The sequence below is a fragment of the Physeter macrocephalus genome, chromosome 9, assembly GCF_002837175.3.
Source record: "Physeter macrocephalus isolate SW-GA chromosome 9, ASM283717v5, whole genome shotgun sequence".
NCBI classification, from domain to species: Eukaryota; Metazoa; Chordata; class Mammalia; order Artiodactyla; family Physeteridae; genus Physeter; species Physeter macrocephalus.
This window is the reverse complement of record NC_041222.1, coordinates 88,557,748-88,579,225: the sequence shown is the minus strand read 5'-3', so window position 1 is coordinate 88,579,225 and position 21,478 is coordinate 88,557,748. Positions and strand designations below refer to the sequence as shown.

The following is a 21,478-nucleotide window of genomic DNA, read 5'->3' as shown; positions in this document are numbered from 1 at the left end:
AGTAACAAATATACTTACAATTTGGTCCAGTAAACACATAAGGGTGGGTGGGTATCAAAGATTCATGAAGTAATTACCTTTCTTTGTGCATTGCAGTTTGATACTCCTATTTTATTTTTAAAACTTCCTGATTTTGGTCTTCTAATGAGTGATTTGCTACTTAGAGTTTGTGGGGTTTTTGGTTCGTTTTTTTTTTTTTTTTTTTTTTTGCGGTACGCGGGCCTCTCACTGTTGTGGCCTCTCCCGATATGGGATCTTCCCGGACCGGGGCACGAACCCGTGTTCCCTGCATTGGCAGGCGGATTCTCAACCACTGTGCCACCAGGGAAGCCCGCTGCTTAGAGTTTGAAACAGCACTATGCTATAGGCATTTTGCACGTGTCCAGGGAAACTACTTATACCAGGATATAAGAAAAATACTGTTTATAGTAGCAATATTGTTCATGGTAAAAAGCTGAAAACAAACAAATTTCAATGACAGGAGAATGGATAGATGTTTTGGTATATTTGTACAGTTGGACATGGGCAGTCTTGCAAATAAATAACTTACACATGTAACAGCAAAGATAAATCTTTGTAAAATGTTGAATTAAAATAACATAATTTTTTGTAAAACTGAAAGCAATGCAAAACAGTATATAGTTTAGAGATGTGTAAATGCAATGAAATCACATACATATACATGCACACACAGAGGAAAAATATGAGAATGATAAACGCAGACTTCGGTGATTAACTTTGGGTTTGAGAAGGCAGGTGGAAGAATAGGTGAAGAACACCTGGGCAGATAGGGTATTAGTTCTGACCTGTTTCTTACTTTGGTGATTTTAAGGGAGTTTGTTATTATTATGCTTCATTATATATACGTGCTACATATATTCTTTATATTTGTCGAATTAGATCAATGTTTTTAGTAGCTTCATATATCTTGAGTTCTGCAAACCTTTCTTATGTTATTTCTTGAATAATTTTCTGCATTTTTTCTTATATTCTTTTTTCGTATTTTCAAGAGAAGCCAGAATTCTAGATTTTTAGAAAATATCTCCTAGTTTTAAGGTTTTTCTTGAGAAGAAACCCTTTGAATGTCAAAAAAAATTGGTTTATGGACCAGATTTGCACATAGGCCTCCAGCTTTCTTCTTGGTCCTTGTGCTATAGTTCTAGAGAAGGGCTTTCTGGGGCTATTTTTTCCATGGGTGCAAATGGTTTGTCTGGTGGATGTTAATGGATGCTGGTGGAGGAGGATCCTGCATTGTACTCTTGGGGCTGTTTTATATGTACATGTGCTGGCGCCTGTTCATATGGACTCGAGAATTGTTAAATTTTCAGGACTATTGTGAGCTGGTTTTCAACAACCATACATATCTTGAAATTGGTCATTGTAGCAGTATCGGTAATAGTACAAATCAGAATATATCCTAAAAAGTGTTTGATACCATTTTCCCCTTTTGTTTGATTATATTGTCATTTTCCACATTTAGAGTATCTTTCTCTGTGGTCTGAAGGGTGAATGGACTTTATTCTTGGCCATAGTGACTATTATGCTGTGCTTGTTTTTAATAAAAGAGAGTCTATAAGGAACTTAGAGGTACTAGACTCATTTGAAAGCTATTTTATTAAAATAGAGGTCAGAAAGAAGTTCTGTGTTTTGAGTCACTAAATTCCTTACTTTACTTTCCCTAGCTTCTTAGAAAGCGTCTTCTTAAAAAGTAACTCCAAAATCCTAGAACAAAATTTAGGTCTTTTGCTCTTTTCAAAGGAAAAAAAAAAAACCTCTTATGTCTCTTTTTTGAGATGTTTTATTCTAAAGAAATTCTCATTTTTAGAAGTCCTCACTGCCCCCCTTCAGGTATGGGATGTGTAGGTTGAAAGCAGTTAATTGACTATTTTTAAATATTAGGCATCAGCAAATCAGCATGGTTGCACAAACATGAGATGATCCCAATCTAATAATGGCTGTTGTTCCTGAACTTACCATCCCTCCTCCAGGTGCATGATGTGGGTACCTCACTACTGGGACCTCCATTGTGCAAATTAGCAGTATAGAATATGCTGTTCTAGAGCAGAGGTGTTTATCTACTTCTGACTAGTCTTTCTGTAAGTATTTCATGAAGAGCTAGAAAACATTTTTAGATTCTTTGTGAAGTAGAAACTGAGAGGGCAGGCCCAGTTCTCTCAAGTTGAGGCCTCAAGGAGTTGCTATCTAATAAAAAAAACATTTAAAATAGGTTTTCACCAGAATTTTAAATTGTAGAATCTAGTGTGATGTGGATATTTTTGTAAATAATCTTCCACAGTATTCTTCAAAATGCCAGGCATTTCTGGCTTCCTTTTCCTTTTTTTCTGATGAAATAAAATTGCAAAAGCTTTAATTTAGCTATGTAAATGCAGAACTGAATTTGCATTGAAATACAGGTAATTATGTTAAAAGGCTGGATCACAAAATTTGTCTTTCTAACATCTTTTTTTTCTTAAGATTTTGTTATACTGTAATGTTTTATAAAAGGAAATAATTTAATTTTGAAAGTTTTCAAATTCTCTGATTAGCTTTTCTTCATGTGATTGAAAAATCTCCTGTTCTTATGCATTTTTCTATTAGAAAATACTGTCTCTCTGGGTCAAATACATAGAAAATATTTTGGTACAACAGAAGAGAAAAATTTTGTATGAAAAATCTTATGTAAATTTTATGGGATAAACCTCATCTCAAGTAGTCCTTCTCATTTATTTTACTTTTGTTGGCATGATTTTTTTTTTTTTTGGAGCAAAAGAAGTAAATAATTTTATTTATTATTTTTTTAACATCTTTATTGGAGTATAACTGTTTTACAATAGTGTGTTAGTTTCTCCTTTACAACAAAGTGAATCAGTTATACATATACATATGTTCCCATATCTCTTCCCTCTTGCGCCTCCCTCCCTCCCACCCTCCCTATCCCACCCCTCTCATGGTCACAAAGCACAGAGGTGATCTCCCTGTGCTATGCGGCAGCTTCCCACTAGCTATCTAATTTACATTTGGTAGTGCATATATGTCCCTGCCACTCTCTCACTTCGTCACAGCTTACCCTTCCCCCTCCCCATGTCCTCAAGTCCATGCTCTAGTAGGTCTGTGTTTTATTCCTGTCCTACCACTAATCTCTTCATGACATTTTTTTTTCTTAGATTCCATATATATGTGTTAGCATACGGTATTTGTTTTTCTCCTTCTGATTTACTTCACTCTGTATGACAGACTCCAGGTCTATCCACCTCATTACAAATAACTCAGTTTCATTTCTTTTTATGGCTGAGTAATATTCTATTGTATATATGTGCCACATCTTCTTTATCCATTCATCTGTTGATGGACACTTAGGTTGCTTCCATGTCCTGGCTATCGTAAATAGAGCTGCAATGAACATTTTGGTACATGACTCTTTTTGAATTATGATTTTCTCAGGGTATATGTTGGCATGATTTTGAATTTTAGAATTGAGACACACTTCACTTGAATTTTAGAATTGAAAGGCTCAAAGCAATACAAAACAAGTCACTCATAATTAAAAAATAAAGAAAAACCCACCACAATATAGTGGAAACACACTTCTGTCAGACTTCTATCTTTGCTGCCTTTCTGCAGGGGTTTGTTATTGGAATCAAACTCTTTGCCTATCCCAGCCTGGCTAGCTTTGTACAAGAGAGTATTCTTTAATGTTTTCGTAACTACATGATCTGTCTTTCTTTCTGTCATCTTTATCTTAAGCTAGAAGTTATATTTCATAATATAAAGTTTTTCTTATGTAAGAATATCAGCTCAGCATAACATTTTCTCAGAGACATTGCCATAGATGTTTATTTTGTTGTAGAAAAGTTAAATTTTGTACATTCCCCAAATCTAGTGAGTTTCTATGAATTGTTTTGATATATGTTTATTAAGGCATACCATTTGTAAATCTCTTGATGTGGATTCTAGTCCTCTCTCTACTGTATGGTACTTTTCCTATCTCCTCTCTGTTGTGAGAACATAGTGGGTTTTTTCCTCCACCTGTACCTAGTATCTAGCATAGTAACTGGCATGGTAGATCCCCAGTTGAAAGAGTAAATTGACTGGGATCCCATTGGTGTAGACAGGTGACCCAAGTTGTACTGCTTTCCTCTCATCTTCAGATTGGATTCTCTCCTGGAATACCTTTCTGTCTGCCTGTACCTAAAATTCAAAGAATTAGGCCTGTACTGGCCTGAGTTTGATTCTGTCTCTTCCATCCCAGTTCATGTTGTTTCCAGGATGTGACTGAGGATGATAGAAGGAACATGGAGGGAGCAGTTTGATTAGTTACTCTGATTCGTAAATTAGGATAGCTGCCGCTTTGCTGGTTTAGAGTTGGAGGTGTAGCTTAGGAGTTCAAGTTTGAAATGTGAAGTTAGTTGATGCTTAGTAGACATCCAAGTGCAGATGTCACGGAGGCAACAAGATAGGAGTTTGGAGTTTAGGCAAGTAGTCCAGGCTTGAGATGTAAATTTTGGAGTCATCAGAATGTTGGTGCTATGTGAAGGCTTGATAATGGGTGAGGCACCTAGAAAGTTACTGTAGAGAGGAAAGAAGTCTGCCAAACCTGAGACATAATGTGTCAAGTCTGGGATGAAAAAGAAGAACCATAAAGGAGACTGAGAAGGATCAGCCAGGGTAGGGAGGTAGGAAGAAAACAGTATTCTGAAAACCCAACGGAAGAAAGTGTTTCATGAAGACTGATTGATCAAAAGCTGCTGATAGGTCAGGTAAGGTGAATGCTAAAGAATTGACTTGGATTTTGCAACATGGTCATTACTGGTGACTTTAACCATGTACCCTTTTGGAAACAAGTGTTGAGGCTACTATGGGCAGCTGCTCATTTGGCTGGCAAACGATGAAAAAGCTCCATCGCTTAGCAAAGCTCCCAAAGCAATTTTGGGAGGCACCCTAATTTGACTTGCTGGGCTTTTTGGTTGTAAATCCGTTTAGAGAAAACTAGTTATCTGAAACTTATCCTGGTTATGGAAAATACTTCCCATAATTTGATTTCTTGTAAGTAAACTACAAATGAGAGTATTTGGAAAAGTTTTCCTCAAAAAAACACACACACAAAAAATATATATATACATTTATATATATATATAAATGTATATATATATACCTTTCTGTGAAGCATAACGTCTGATTTATCGTGGCTTAATATTAGTCTCTGATGCTAATTTATCATGGTTTAATAATAATCTCTGGTGTAAATTCAGAGTTTTTGAATATGAGTAAAGTATAATAATTTTTTGCCGAAGTTTAAAGTGTTTTTGTCCCTTCATGCATTTAGTCATTATATTCTTTTTAATTACATAAAATGTTAAACTAAGAAATGTGCTTATAAAGCTATAAATCCACCCAAAACTCTTTCTAGTATCCCATTTTAGGATTTAGAGATTCTTTTTTAAAGCAAATGAATCTTTTTAAAAATATATTTATTTTTTTAGTTGTGTCAGGTCTTAGTTGCGGCAGGCGGGCTCCTCAGCTGTGGCATGTGAACTCTTAGTTGCGGCATGCATGTGGGATGCAGCTCCCTGGCCAGGAATCGAACCCTGGCCTCATGCATTGGGAGTGCGGAGTCTTAGCTACCGCACCACCAGGGAATTCCCAGGATTTAGAGATTCTTGAGTAATGAATACAAAAGAGCTTTCATAATTTCTAGGTATATCCGTTTTAAGCTTTCCATTTGATTTAGAGGCATCTGATACTTATTCACGAAAAATCCAGAGGGTTTCTTTTTTTTTTTTTCCTGCAGTTTAAGTTTTCACCATTATAGAATTCAAAGCTTTTTCAGATTTCTTTTTTGTTTTACTTTATCTGAAATAAAGCTGATTCTGAAAATATTTAATTGTTACCACAGTGACTGTTATAATTTGAGAGATTATGCACTTGTTATATTTTCTTGCTATTGCCTAAATGATTTTTTGATTTTTATTTTAGATGTCGTGTGTTAAGAATTGATTAGTAAAGAACATTTTCAAAGTTTGCAGAATTGTTTGTTGGTCAGCGGGTTGAGCTGTTTAAAAATCAGTAATTAATTTAGTTAGATTGGATGCAATCCAGTTTATATTTTACTCTCCCCCCCATTTGATGTTATTACAAATTAGAAATTGGAAGTACTGAATTATGGTATGTGAAAGATTGATTAATGAAATACTCTAGTTAGCTACCTTTATTAGTTTTCCAAGTTGTAACTTACAGATCTCAATTTTAGTTTCCTTTATCCTCTTGCCAAGAATGATGGAAAACTGACACAGTTATCTAGGAATCAGTTGTTTCCCTTATGAGTTGTTAACATCCCCTGTTTATTGATTTGTGATCTAGAATAGAGTAGTTACACATCACAGTATGCAACTGATGTTTTTTTTTCTCTTTTTGGAATTTTATTGCCTTTGCTGACTTTCATTAGGTGTTAATTACATTATGACTGTAATTTTGTAAAAATTACAATGTTTACCTAACTATAGCAGGGGTAATGGGCTTATCAACCAAGCTCTGTCACTTACTCTAAAATATTACCCTAGAATATTCTAGAATTTGACAAGCCCCCCCAAAAAATCATTAAAAATTTTTTTTTGTCTTTTTCATGGTTGTTAGCTTTTAATTCCACAGGTAATATCTGAGTATGTGTAAAAATTTAAAACCCTTTTCAGAAGCTTTCCCTCATTCCTTTTCTCTCCACATAAGTAATTATTGCTAATATACTAATTTAATATGTATATTTTGGGGCCTTTTCCTGGCTTTTACTTGAATATATATTTACATACATACATTGATTTATAGGTTATATACAAACATACGTGTATATATGAAAAGAACCACATAAACAGGTTTTTTAATTTTATTTTTGGAAATTTTTAGTTTTCTAGGAATTTATCCATTTCATTTAGATTTTCAAATGCATTGGTTTAAAGTCATCCGTAATATTCTTTTATTTGTTAAATATCAGGAGAACCAACAATGATGTCCCCTTTTCATTCCTGATATTGGTAATTCATGTCTTCTCTTTTCCTTTGATCAGTCTCTCCAGACGCTTTTCAGTTTCATTATACATTAAAAAAAAATCTGTATTGAGCTTTGTTCTCTATTGTTTCTGTTTTATTATTCCCTATTCTGGTTTTTATTAATTCCTTTTTTATTCAGGTTTAATTTGCTGCTTTATTTTAGTTTATTTTTTTAATTGAAGTATAGTTGATTTACAATGTGTTAGTTTTTGGTGTACAGCAAAGTGATTCAGTTATATATTAATATATACACGTGTGTGTGTGTGTGTGTGTGTGTGTGTGTGTGTGTGTGTGTATTCTTATTCTTACGGACATAGAAAACAAACTTATGGTTACCAAAGGGGAAAGGTGGTGGGGGAGGGATAAATTGGGAGTTTGGGATTAGTAGGTATAAACCACTGCTTTATTTTAAACTCATTCATGTGGATCTTTATTTCACTTATCTTCTGCCAATTAGACATATATTAGACCTTCTTACTATATCCTTTATCTCTGTATTTTCCATCTGTTTGTTTTTCCTTACCTCTCTGTGAATAGTTTCTTGTCACCCATCTACCAGCTCACTAGTTTTCTTGTAAGCTGCACCTGATTTGTTATAAACTTTGAGTTATTTTATTTCATTTTGTTTTCGTTCTTTAAAAAATGTTTTGTCACTTTTTATAGTTTACAGTTTCCTGCTTGGCTTTATGTCTTTGACAATCAGTGTTTGATGATTTTGGATCTCAATTTTACCTGGATCTTTTTGTTCTTAATTGTTTTTTTCTACCGGTTCTTACTGTATCTTGTTTCCTTGGTTATTCTTTGGCTGTGTGGTAGACATTGTATTTGAAAAATTATTTCTGGGAATAGTTTAGAATCTAGTTTTCTCCAATGTGGATTTTTATCACTGCAATTTAAAAAATGACTTCCTAGTATTGTTTGCTATGGATATACCATAATGTATATAATTATTCCTTTATTGATGGGCTTATAGGTAGTTTTTAGTTTTTACTATTATAAACAACAATGCAGAAAATATCATTATACATATTACTAGGGTATCTGAGGGAGCCTTAATAAATAGAAATCATCCTCTCTGAGGTTTGGAATAAATTGAAAAATAAAATAAAAAGTAGAAAAAAAGGCAAAATATTGTCTTTATTACTGATATGATCTTTATCACTGTTCAGTTGAAGGTTGTGGCTTTAGATCTGTTGATGAGATTTGCTCATTTGGATCTCCAGCGTTAGACCAGCTTACCCCAGTCAGAGCTACAGTGAAGCTCTGGCCACCTCCCACAGCAGTTGGCCCAGATGCAGCGTTGCATAACTCACAGGGCACTTTTCATGTAGGCATGGAGGAGAACCTGTGTTCTTGGAGGCCAGGTGCATTTCCAAAAGAAGGAAGAAGGAGGGAATAGTTGATTCAAGAATATGCCCATTTATTCATTTTTGAATTAGCCATTTAGATAAAAAATAATTTGTTAGGGTAGAAGAAATTTGGGGGCAAAAGTTATAGGAGAGGAGAACCCACCTCTGTAATGCTGTATATATTTAGTATGTCAAGGAAGAAGAGAACATCTGTATGACCATGTACACTGGACACTTTCCAGTTGGGAAAGTGAGTGGCTTTGTTAGAAAGTACCTCTGGAGGCAGGTGGCTGGAGCCTGCACTCCTGCTAAACTGATCCTCACACGTTGAGCCAACTCTCTGCTAGGTTACTAAAATGGGGAAGAAAATGTGCCTCCAGGCCACCCATATGTGTTTGTCTATAATTAGCTAGTAGTTTTGTTGTTATTTTCTAGTTTACTTATTGCATATTGGTCAGAGAATGGCTGTGACATTTGTACTGTTTTGAATTTATTGTGTTTTTGCTTTGTGGATGCTGTGTTATTTGGTGTATAGGTATTTTATCACTGCTAGATCCTTATTGTGGATTTTTGCTTTATTAAGCCTTAATAAGTACCTTTTTTGTTTGTTTATTTAATGTTTACCCCCGTGTTGCCCTTATTTATTAAGGTTATTAGATGTTTTCTTTGTATTTGACTGTGTATTTGACATCTTTCATATTTTTAAAATATTATTTTCTGTTTTGTTTTAGATGTTTCTCTGTTGTTCTGCTTGTTAGCTGGGTTTTGTTTTGTGATCCAGTTGGAGTCGTTTTCTTACTTGATGGTTATAGCTTCTTAACTGTATTGATATGTTTGGTGTTAGGTCTGTCATTATGATTTCCTATGCCTTCTGATTTTGGTGATTTTACATTTAAAAAAATAATCTTAAATATGCTGTGTGTTTTCATGGTTCTGTTTATAGGTTTATTCTAATAATGGGAAAGGGTTGTATTTTTGTGTCACCTGGTTATCTTTATTATTAGAACTTTATGTAGTGTACTTGGTCCTCTGTTCCTTTAGAAAGTTCTGTTGACTTCTTACTATGAGCAGTGATGGAATTGGCATATTTCCAGTTTTAAATTCTTTCCTCCCACCTTTCTCTTATCCCATCATATTTTCTTACTGTTTTCTTTATAATTCTAAATTGAATCATCTGTATTACTTGATTTATCAATTTGAAATTATATCTCTCTTGTTTATAAAAGATCAGGGAACTAATGTACTTTCTTTTGTTTATCATTTTTGTATTAATCAAGTCATATACTTTTTAAAAACAGGTTTATTGAAGTGTAATTGACATACAATAAATTGCAACTTTGAAGCGTACAGTGTGGTAACTGCGACCTGTGAAAACATAACAATAATCAAGATGGTAAACATATCCATCACCCCCAGAAGTTTCCTTATGGCCCTTGGTCATCCTTTTCTTCTTCCCCTCCCTGCCCTGCACCTGTCCCCAGAAAACTAGAGAACTTCTTCGTAACACTAGAGACTAGTTTCCACTTTTGAGAATTTTTTATAAATGGAACACAGTATGCATTAATTTTGTATGTTATCTTTTAGTCAGCATACTTTTTTTGAGATTCATCCATGTTTATCGTGGATCAATAGTTGGTTCATTTTTATTGTTGAGTATTGTTCCCTTGTATGGATGTACCACATGCTGACATTTGGGTTGTGTCCAGTTTGGGGCAGTTACACATAAACTGCTACAAATATTTGTATGTAAATCTTGACCATCTTTACCTTTACTACTGTTACCCAAAGAATTAAGGCCCTTACTGCTTCTTTCTGTCAATTTTGTGGATTGATGAGATTGTCAGGTTCTCTGGGGATTAGAGGAGGTATCCAGAGCTTTGCCTGGGAATCTTCTTTTAAATGCAAATCCTGGTTTTAGTAGGTCTGGGTGAGACCTGGTATTCTACAATTTTAACAAGCTTCCATGCGATGCTAATGCTGCTGGTCCACAACCCCACTTTGAAGAGCAAGGATATAGACCCTGAGAGTTAATGAAGCAAGGCAGTAAGGCTGTTTTTTTTCCTACACGTCAAAAAGTAAACTACTTCTAGTGTTCTACTTTTATTAGCAACAAAATAACTACATTTGCCTTGTCAAGCAGCATTTGAAGTGCCAGGGGCTCTATTCCATCTGAAGTAGCAGTTGACAGTGGAAGTCATTACTCAGTTACACTTATTATAATCTCCCAGACAAGGCTGTTGATGGGAGCGTGTGGGGACTTAACCTCAGCAGCATCCCCTCTCTGCATTTCCCCTAGGGAGGCTTTATTTGATTTGGAATTTTGGTAGGAAGGGGATGCTCAGGTGTTGGTTCTTCCTACTTTAATAACCTATATATTCATATACTGGGTACAGTCTGGATTAGGGGTTCCCAGGGAAAACTCGAGTCAGAACTCTGTTATAGTCATCTGACTGGTGCCTTGCATCTGGCTCCTGAGGTTTCCCCAGTTGGATCCACTGAACTGTGGTGTTGCTCTAGGTTTCCAAGAGTTAGAAGAGCACAGAACCAGTTTGCTTGTCAGAGTTTCTTAGGAGTCTCAGCATTTCCCTTTCCTCAGGTACATGGTTGCACGTCCTTTGGAAAGTATGGCTAACAATGCTGAGTCCTTCCTCAGGGACTCTGGATCTGGGCTGTAAGAACTGGTGATAGGCAATAATGGGTAGAGGGGAGAGCCTGGAGCCAGACCACCTGTGCTCCAGTTGTGGCTATTATCCTGGGCAACTAACAGCACCTCCTCAACCCAGTAATAGTTCTGATGTCATAAGGCTGGTGGGAGGTTTAAATAATATTTCTGAGGTGCTTAGGAGAGTGGCCAGACATAGTAAGCACTTTCTACTATTTTGCTAGATCCATAGGTAGCTGCGTAGAAAGATAGGAAGGCATGTGCGTAAGTGGTAGGCTTAGAAAAATCAAGCAGCTTTTCTCAGATTGCGCAGTGGTCACTTTTCTGAGTCCTGGGAAGGGTGGCTCCCATTTGTGGGCCTCCAGCCCCCGGTGTGATGAGGTGAGTGTGTTTGTTGGCGTCTAGTCAGGCCTGTTCCTTTCTCAGCTGCCCTGGCTGGACCTCCAGAGAGCCAACGTGTAGCCAGCATGCAGGCTTTGGGCAGGAGTGGTTTTATTTTCTTTGTGCTTCCTTTGAAACTTGGTGATGGCAACTTAACCTGAAGTTAAAGTTTTAGCTGAAATTAGGGATAATTTGGAATTTATTATAACTTTCAGTTAACCTTGATTTTATTTCTATTCTCCTTGAATGATTTCAATGAAGTCAGACTTCCGGTATTACTAGATGGGCATTTGTTTTGAAATATTTAATTCGGTGTTTTCTATAAGAACACTATTTTTCAAGCAAAGCCAAATTTAAAACTCATGACTGACACTAGCAGTCCCTTAATAATCGCATTGTTTATGTTTTTCAAGAAACATCTGAAAACCTGCATTATGTACTGTATTTATCTCAGAGCTGAAAGGAGCCCCTCACTTGCCTTTCCCCCACGTTCGTGGCCTCTGACTCCAGTTATGCTCGCAGAGGGTGTCCTGCAGACTCTGAAGTAGACAGGGCCTGCCTTGTAGCTCAGTTATTTTCTCTTAAAATAGCAACACTTTAATTGTTTGCTTTAATTATATTTTTAGGAGAATTCAAAGGACGATTATCTTCTTTGTCATACCTGGCTCATTTCCTGGTGCTAAACTCAAAATAGTATCTAATCCTGTTGGTTGCATAACACATTGAGTCATCATTTCTTCCTATTGCTGTTGGGAATAGCCACTGCTCGTGGCGGTTCCCGTTTCATTCAGTCGCACTCTGATACAACTGCCAATTTGATATTTCTCGGTTCTTTGAAACTGATAATCTGCCTTTCAGCTGTTTGTTTTATTGAGTTTTCTCTAAGATTATTAAGTGCTCCCAAGTAGAAGAAATACTATGTATAAAAACAAGCATATTAGGTAACTATGAAACTAGCATGTACTTTGAGGTCACTTATATTTTCCTGAAAAAAGTTTACAAGAAAAACATCTTTCAGGGAAAAATTAGGATTATATAGAACTTCAGGACTTAAAATATTGTAAAATGATTGAAATTTAATTACTCATTGAATGCTAATTCAGTTCTATTTAAATAATTCTTTTAGTAGGAAAAATTTTATAGTCAGCTTTACAGAATGCTAATTTATGTTAATATTCAAAAGTACCAAGTAGTTTACCTATTTAATGATTTGAGAGTATTAATACCCTATTTTCCGTGTTCTTTGTAATATAAGGACCCCACATTTCTTGTCATTTTTATTATATATTTTTATATAAGTTGCAATGTTAAAAACTTTTATCTGCTTGAGAAAATATCTTAAGTTCTTAACTGTCACATTTAACAATAATTTTCTTTACTTCCAGAAAGTAAAGCATATAGCAGAAAAGTATTATATTTTCTAACTTCAGAATTAAGAAAAACTTTAGCATGAGATGATTCATTTTAGCCCCTTCCCACCAGTGCCCTCATCTCCCAGGTCAGCATGTTTGCATTTGTTTGTTTCTCCTCCTTTCCTACCACTGCATTATATAAACCCCATCCTCATACTTCAAGTCATGTAGAACCTGAAACCTGTCTGTTGAACATGCCCCTTCCCCCATCACTTTATTTTATCAAAATAATGTTTGTTATAGACTTCTCACAATGAAGGGAAAGGATATATATTCGTTAATCAATTTCATTTGTGTTTTTACTTTTTTTCTTTAGTGACATTTTATACTTCTGAAAAAATGGTGCTTTTTAACTTTCTATTGGCTAAGTGTGATTTTTAAGTATAATATTTATTTGAGAATATTAACTAATAAAAATGTAGAGCAAAGCGTTATGTCTTTTTGAGGCAATCGTTGCTTTTGTGTTGCAGTATTAAGAACATTACAGATGACCAGGAATTTTTCCTGTGTTCTTTCCATTATGCTTTAGAGATTATAAAGTGATAGAGTATTTCTTTTGTAATTTACAGTCACTTTATTCCTTTTACCCTTCTATTTAGTCTACATTTTCAATGCACAGTTTGATGTGAAGAAAAATTCCTTTCCATATATATCACATCAATTTGTTCCTATTTTTAGGGAAAAAAAATATTCTAAGGAATATGAAATAACCCCTATTTACCATGAGTTGAAATTTTCAGAAACTGGAACTTGGTGGTACACATATTTCAGGCTTGGGTTTGATTTTGGAAGCCCTTTAAACTCATTTTTGTTAATTTGTTTTCTGACACGTCAGCTTCCAGCAGATATTTAGTGAGTGCTGAAGACACTCTCTGTTGACCAGCATTTTCACACAGCAAGGAGGGAATACCCCACTCTTTTCCTGTTGCTCTCTCCATCTTAGGAACTCTGCAGTTTTTCTTTTCTGTAGCTCCATAGGGCTGCATATATTCATGTTGTTCCATTAAAGTATTAAATGAAAGAAGTTAATAACAAGAAGAAGAATAGAGAGAATACCAGAATTAACGGAGTTAGAAGAGGCAATGAAAAATCTTGCTGTTTGTTCCAGAGTGGTAAGAAGGATGTTATTGACCAGCATTGATGTGATGTTCATCTTTACTTCTGAATGGACAGTAAGGTGGTGTGAATGCTCTTCTGGAAAAGTGTGTACAGAGGAGTGCCGTGGAAGCGTAAAGCAAGGGGCTTTTGAGCATTGCCTTGAAAGATAATTAGGGACTAGCTAGGCGTTCCAGGCAGAGGGCAGCTTATACACAGGTTTGGATGCGAATGACTTCTGAAGGTGCTTTAAGTAGTTTGGGGCTGGAACACAGAGTAGGTGTGCGAGGTTGGAGAAGGGCTTGGGCAGGTGGGCAGACTTAGTTCATCAGGTGCCTCCTGTGCCATGCTAAAATTTTCACAGTTTTTACCCTGAATGTGGAATAAATCATTGTACTGTTTTAAGTAGGGGAAGAGCATGACCCTGTTTGCACTTTAGAAAGATTATCCTGCAAGAAATATGGAAGATGCATTGGAAGGGGCACCTTGCAGGTGAAGGAGGTCAATTAGAGATCTCCTGCTGGTGTGAAATGAGGGTGCCCAGAACTTTGGCTGTATAAAAGGGAGGGAGATTTGCCAAAATGTGACCTGTTAGACAGGACTTAGAAAACAATTAGATGTAAGATCATTGGAAAAGAGGACATCTGGGATGACTTCTGGGTGTCTGTCTTGAGTAACTTGGTGAATGGAGATGCTTGGTGAATGTGAAATAGAATCTAGAAGAAGAATTGACAGGAAGTTGATTTGAACATGATAAAGTATTTAAGTAGAGATGTCCAACAGGCAGGTAACTGTAGAGATACAGTTTAGAGAGAAGTTTGGGTTTGAAGTGGTGATTTGTATATCATTGGTATTACAGATGGTAAAAGTTAAGGATAGGAAAGAGACCTACTGGGCAGAGCTTCTATTGAGAGAGGAAGAAGGCTGAGATATAACCAGAGGCAGAAAGAAAGGCAGGAAAAATGAGGGGGAGGAACCCAGCAGGCAAATGAAGAGAGGAATTCAAGGAGGAGGAGTGTTCAGGATTTATGTCTCTGATCTTCAGAGGCAACGAGTTTAATAGGGACTGGTGCCCACTGGTTATGGGACAATATCATAGTGTCACTGGTAAGCGGAGCGAGAACGGTCTCGGTGAGATGAGTGGGACTAGAGCTGTGAGGTGGAGATGAGTGGAAGTGATGAAACGCGTTTACTCTGTTCTCTCTAGACGCTTGTCTTAGATGGAGGTGAGCCAAGGCCACAGTGAGGCCTAGGGAAGGATTTTGATGGGAGAGACTTGAGAATGGGGAGGTAGCAGATTGAAGGGGTCTAGAAATATGATAATTTCTATAGTTAGCTTTGTAGAAAGGAAGGAGGATTGGGAGCTGTGTAACAGTAATTCCGTTGTACTTGTAGTGGCTTGAGGTGACCTTGGGAGCCAGTTGGATTAATTTGCCATTATATTACTTTATTAATTTTTCTTTTTTGTCAGATAAAATAACTAGATTTTATTTTTTCATTAAACTCATTTCCTGACTGTAAACACTGACGTAGCTGTCTATTCATTTTTTTACCAGGTGTGCTGTAAAGCACATTGTATGGAGCACCTTTGAATTTGTCCTGTCCTTTCAAGCTTCCACCTCCCCCCAAAATGCTCGGATAGGTACAAATAGTGAAATATGCCCTGTTCCCAAGCCCCGTTCATCCCTGCTCTATCAGTAGTGCTTTTGCCTCAGGTGGCAGCATCTGTATGTGCTCTATCCCAGCCATTTCAGCTTTGCTCTTAGAATAAATTTGATAAATTTCTTCACGTATGAAGAAAACTCAGTGTACTTCAACAAATTTGAATAAAGCTCTCTATCTGAGGAATTTCACATATCAGAATACCTGTGGAATGGGCTTCCCTCGTGGTGCAGTGGTTGAGAGTCCGCCTGCTGATGCAGGGGACACGGGTTCGTGCCCTGGTCTGGGAAGATAGCACATGCCACGGAGCGGCTGGGCCTGTGAGCCATGGCCACTGAGCCTGTGTGTCCGGAGCCTGTGCTCTGCAACGGGAGAGCCCACAACAGTGAGAGGCCCACGTACCGCAAAAAAACAAAACAAAACAAAAAAACAAAAAAAGAATACCTATGGAAGAGTAGACTTCTAGGGATGGTATTTTTTTATTTTATATATTTATTTATTTTAAATTGATATATAATTGATGTAAGTTTAAGGTGAATGTGTTGATTTGATGTATTTACATTTTGTAATATGATTACCACTGTAGCATTAGCTAACACCTCCATCATGTCACACAATTATTATTTCTTTTTTGTGGTGAGAACAAATTAGGAGATGGTACCTTTTTAATATCCACATTTTATTCATATGTTAAGGTTGTTCAGCCTAACTTCACATTCCCATAGTCAAAATAAAATTTATAGAAAGGATTCTGCTTCACAGAATAATTAACCAGTTAGTTTTTGAACTACTTATAAAAAATGAAATCTGTATATTTACAAAAGTTTCATTAAAATAATAGTGTTTCTGGACTAAAGAAAATCTGGCTTTGAGTTTTGTGATTGGCTTACCCCTTCCCAGTCATGCTTTTGGGCAGGTTCTCAGTGTCTCTTCCATCTGAAGTGTGTGGTATTTGATAGAGCCTGATCACTTTCTAGCTACTGTTCATCATACTCATTGCCAAATGGTAGAACTAGCGGGTTGATGCCCAGCAACCACTTGGACTGCTTCTGTCTTGTTTAAGTAGATGTATTACTTCTTTGAATGAAGCTCTATCATTCTGAGCACCAAGGTAACCTATAAAGGGTCATGAATTTTGCATTATACCTAAGTCATTTGAACTTGAAATTTGTGTGAACCAGAACGTCTCATAAAAGTCTTCAGGCTTGAAGATTACAGAATCAGAACTGTGATTCTGTTAATTCAACAGAAAATATTTATGAATGTATTTCAATAATATGGTAATATTTAAAGATATTACTGCATATTTATGTGATGAAACCCTATACGATCATTACATTTTCCAGAATAACGAAGAATGAAATGCTTATTTAGTTAAAAGTAAAAGGGATACAAAAGTCTATAGACGATATTCCGTTTAAAATTATATTCACAGAAAAAATGTAAAATAAATTGCATAGTAAGGTAACACTCTTACTGAAGAAGCATAAAATCTTTCTTTCTATTTCAGCTAATCTTCCAGTGCCAACCATTGCAGCAATAGATGGACTCGCTTTAGGTGGTGGACTTGAACTGGCTTTAGCATGTGATATAAGAGTAGCAGGTGAGAATTAATCCTATATAAAAACATAACTTTTTAAAAATGAGGTTTGTGCTTACTCTTCAGATCGTTCCAAATATTTTATTTTCTTTCCTGTTGTTGAATAGGACATGTAGAAAAAATCACCTGTTGGGCTTAATGAAGTATTTAAAATTGCCAGTTAAGAAAACAGTCTTTTATAGTATCTTGTTCAGTCTTAGCAGGAAGAAAGGAGAACAGGAATTGGGTCAGACAGACTGAATTTGGATCTTAGGTCCTGCCCTTTTTAGATCAGTTTCCTCCTCTGAAATGGGGGAAATGACGGTTACTGTTGTGAAGATTAAATGAGTTCGTGTACAGCATATGACTAGTCCAAGCACATAATTATTGTTAGCTATAGTAGTAATAACTTAATCTCTTTGAGGCTCACTTTCTTCCTGCATGGTTTTCTGAAGACTGGATGAAGTGTTTATGAGAATAATGAAGGAAACAATTAGTGCTAACCATGTGCTGAGCATTGACTTGTTGTTCAGCTAATACTTGACACATATTAGCTCACTTAATCTGCCTAACAGCCTTGTGAGATAGCTACATATTGTGGTGCTTGAGGAAGCTAGTGCAGAGACAGGTGAAGAAACAAGACCCAGATCAATGATGAGCTGGATTTGAACCCAGGCAATCTGGCGTCACAGCTCTCACTTCTGTTATCCTGCCAGCGTACTGCATGCTGCCAGTGCTGTCCTCAACACTGTCTTCTGTATGGTCACAGTGCTGTCTGTATCCTTGTCCCTTATAGGGGTGACATACAGGGGGTCTGGGATCAAGGACTGGGCGAAGTAGGCAGCAAATATTTGTCACGGTTCTTCCCCTGGTTCCCACTGTCTCTTCTGGTGGAGCTGCCTGTTAAATGTAGAGTCAATATAATTATGTTTTTACTAATTTTATGGTAACTGGCTCTTGGAATTTGCATTTGCTAATCCATGTGTACTTTTCCCCCTTTTCACTTTATTTTAGATCTCTGTTTTCTTGACTGAGATTATTAGGTTCTAAACTGAAAAGCCAAGTTACACGCAATCCATTTCTGAAAGAATGCAAGTTCTGGGAATCAGGATATGGGAAGTAGTCCAAGTACATTTGGATATGCAAATAAATAAATAATTAAGATGTTTTAAAGTAGCCGTGAAAACAAACATGGAAAGAGGACCCCTGTCCAGCTGTCAGAACAGCAAAGCCATTTGTCAAAAGTAACTAGAGATTTGGTCTTGAAAAGTTGCCATATCTGATATGATATATTAAGCTGTTTGATCTGGAGGACTGTTCAGGCAGCTAAAGAATTCATACTTGTCAGACACAGCCTCTCTCCTCATCCTGAATAATTAATGAGATCCAAGCCTTCAAACATGACTTGGCAGAATCAGGTCAAATTATGTAGTCACAACCCTGGTCTTTCTGCATCAAAAATTAATTCTCTGCCAAGCAGTTTTTAACAGAAAATGTGTGAATCTCTTAATATATATCATTTAGAATGTTTACTTATTTCCATAACTAAATGCCTTCTGAAGTGATTTTTAAAAAGATTTTTGACACAAATTTAATTAGTAAACAGAATATTTGTAGCTTATTTTCCTAACTTTTTCAGGTCATCATATTTGAATTTGATGATGTGGATGTTACTTAATTTTCTTCTTTCCTTTTTAGCTTCTTCTGCAAAAATGGGCCTGGTTGAAACAAAGTTGGCAATTATTCCTGGTGGAGGTATGAATTGTTCACGCCCATCTTGATTTGTTCCTCAAAACAGCATAAGGCAAAAAGATGTTAGTTGAAAAGGCAACATTTTGGGTAAAGAGACTAATGCTGTGTTGTTTGCTTCTGTAGCAGAGTCTTTATTCAAAATGCATTCTTTAGCTTCCATAGGTGTGAAGATTGCAGACGTGTTGCCTGTTGCTCTCTTTTTGTGCTGTGTCCTGTGCTTTTCTGTTAGATTTCTGAACTTTAAGATTATTGCATCAGTCACATTATTCTTGAAGGATAACACCGATGTTTTGAAACTCTTATGTGAGTATGTAAATATGTGCGCCCTCAGAGAGCTTTATACACACAGTCAGACCCCAGTGGAGGCAGGGGCAGGGCTTCCCAGGCTTCGTGCCAGCTTGCTTGTGTTTCTCTGCAGCTGGACAAAGGTTAGAGTTGGTGGGTAGCCTGAATTTGGAGCTGAGGAGGTGTTGTTTCTTCTGTTACTACAAAAAAGGTGAGCACCTTCTGTTGGAAGACTCATTTAAGAAAGTACTTTTCCACCATTGATAATGAAATCTGCATCACCAGATAAGACTGAAATTTTTGTTCTTTCATCTGATGCAGAGAATTTGGAGACATTCCCATTCTGTGAAGTCGTTCTTTCAAAAAGTTGACTTCACCTGAGGATGTGCACGTTGATAACTTATTAGTTTATGAATGAAATAACAGTAATAATGTAAAAATCAAAGGCAGTGTTCGAACACTTCCTTTGTACCTAAGTTAAAATTATATGTTTAACCTTATCATTATAAGAATATTTATCCTGGTCAAGGTGTATAGGTAGAGATTAAAACATAATTCAGTGAAACTGAAGACTACCCAGATCAATATATAAGACTCACTGAGTTTTCTACTTTGGTAATCCACAAAAATAATATTCTTGTAGGTAAAAGCATTTACTATCTACCTGTTTTACCACGCCAGTCTTTTTCACAGTGACTCATGAAAACGCTAAAAGGATTTATAAGAAAATAGACCCAACTGAAAAGAATTATCAGATAAAAATATGTGAAATAATACAAGGTTTAGAAAAAGGATGATATGACATGTTTCTGAAATTCTTTTAAAGAAGTAAGCATTTATTCATAATTAGGATATGCCTGAGCCTAGAAAGATAGTGACTGTAGTTGAATGGTGGGCCCCCCGAGAGATATGTCAATCTGGAACCTATGAATGTGACCTTATTTGGAAAAGGGGTCTTTGCAGATGTAATTAACTTAAGGATCTTGAGATGAGATCATCCTGGATTATCTGAATGAACCTCAGATTCAATGACAAGTATCTTTATAAGAAGAGGAGAAGATTCAAAAAAGAGAAAAAACAGAGAAGAAGGTCTTGTGAAGACAAAGACAGCAGAGATTGGAGAGATGCATTTGCAAGTCAAGGAAGAAAAAGGATTGCTGGCAGCCATCAGAAGCTAGGGGATTCTTCCTCAGAGCCTCCAGGAGGAATCAACCCTGCCAACATCTTAATTTTGGACTTCTGGCCTCCAGAACTATGAGAGAATAAATTTCTGTTGTTGTAAGCCACCAAGTTTGGTAATTTTGTTACAGCAGACCTAGGAAACTAATACAGTGCTTTTTAATGTTTAAGTAATTTTTTTGGAAAGGGAATTAGTAGGTGGCAGAGATAGGGGATGGAAGGAAAATGAACTTGATAATTTGAATATTTACCAAGTTCCAGGTATGAAATGTTTTGTATTAAAACCACCAGAAGATAATACTGTTGTGTGAGAGTATAGTTGGGTTTGATTAGATGCAAAAAGCTTAATTGATTATACTAAGAAATGAGGGTGGTAGCTTTAGCTCCTTCCATCTTCCCTTGGGAGCTGCCTGTGTCATAATAGGTATAGAAATTAGCATTTTCTTCCCAGGGTACTTAAGTTCTCTGGGGTCCTTAACAAATTTATTTGTTATAAAACTCAGAATGCTTTAACATTTTCCATTTGTTTATAAAGGATAGTTTTCTGTCCTTTTGTTTTCTTCCCTTTTTTTCTGAGTCTGAAGGAATATTAGTTGCTCCTTTAATATAATGAAGCTTTCAAGTTTATAGCTCATAGTGCATGTAATTATGTAGTACTGAATTTTTTTATTGAAAATGAATCTAATTTTGTATAAGGCCACTTACTCACATTTAGATAATAAGAGGTGCATGCACAATTTTTGCTTCAGTCTTATATTAGCATTATGGCTATGAAAGTACCCCAAGTAAAGCCTGTTGTTTTTTGTTTGTTTGTTTTTTTAAATAATAGCAGAACAGTTTGTTTTAAGTAAGGATTTTTTTTTTTTAAGTATCTCTAAAGGAGCTATTTCTGAAAATTTTATGGAGAAAATCCTCTTCTGTCCTGCGCATAGAAGAATTTTTTTAATCCACAGATATTTTCTCCAATTTCATTTCTCTCCTCCCCTTTCTCTTAGATCAGGGGTCTCCAGCCCCCGGGCCATGAACCATCACTGGTCCATGGCCTGTTAGGAACCAGGCCACACAGCAGGAGGTGAACAGCGGGC

The 21,478-nt window shown here is 36.3% G+C and overlaps 1 protein-coding gene across 7 annotated transcripts in view; it reads left to right on the top strand.

Annotated features, from left to right (window-relative positions):
- Nucleotides 1-21,478, top strand: part of AUH (AU RNA binding methylglutaconyl-CoA hydratase) — a 174,802-nt gene that overhangs the window by 78,283 nt on the left and 75,041 nt on the right. For all 7 annotated transcript variants that reach the window (XR_003681316.2, XM_007109401.2, XM_028494170.2 and 4 more), the window contains 2 exons: nt 17,109-17,201; nt 18,876-18,932. Coding sequence is in view for 6 of the 7 variants with exons in the window: in XM_007109401.2 (XP_007109463.2) it covers nt 17,109-17,201; nt 18,876-18,932 (150 nt within the window). In the remaining variant the exon portion in view is untranslated. The remainder of the gene's footprint in view (nt 1-17,108; nt 17,202-18,875; nt 18,933-21,478) is intronic.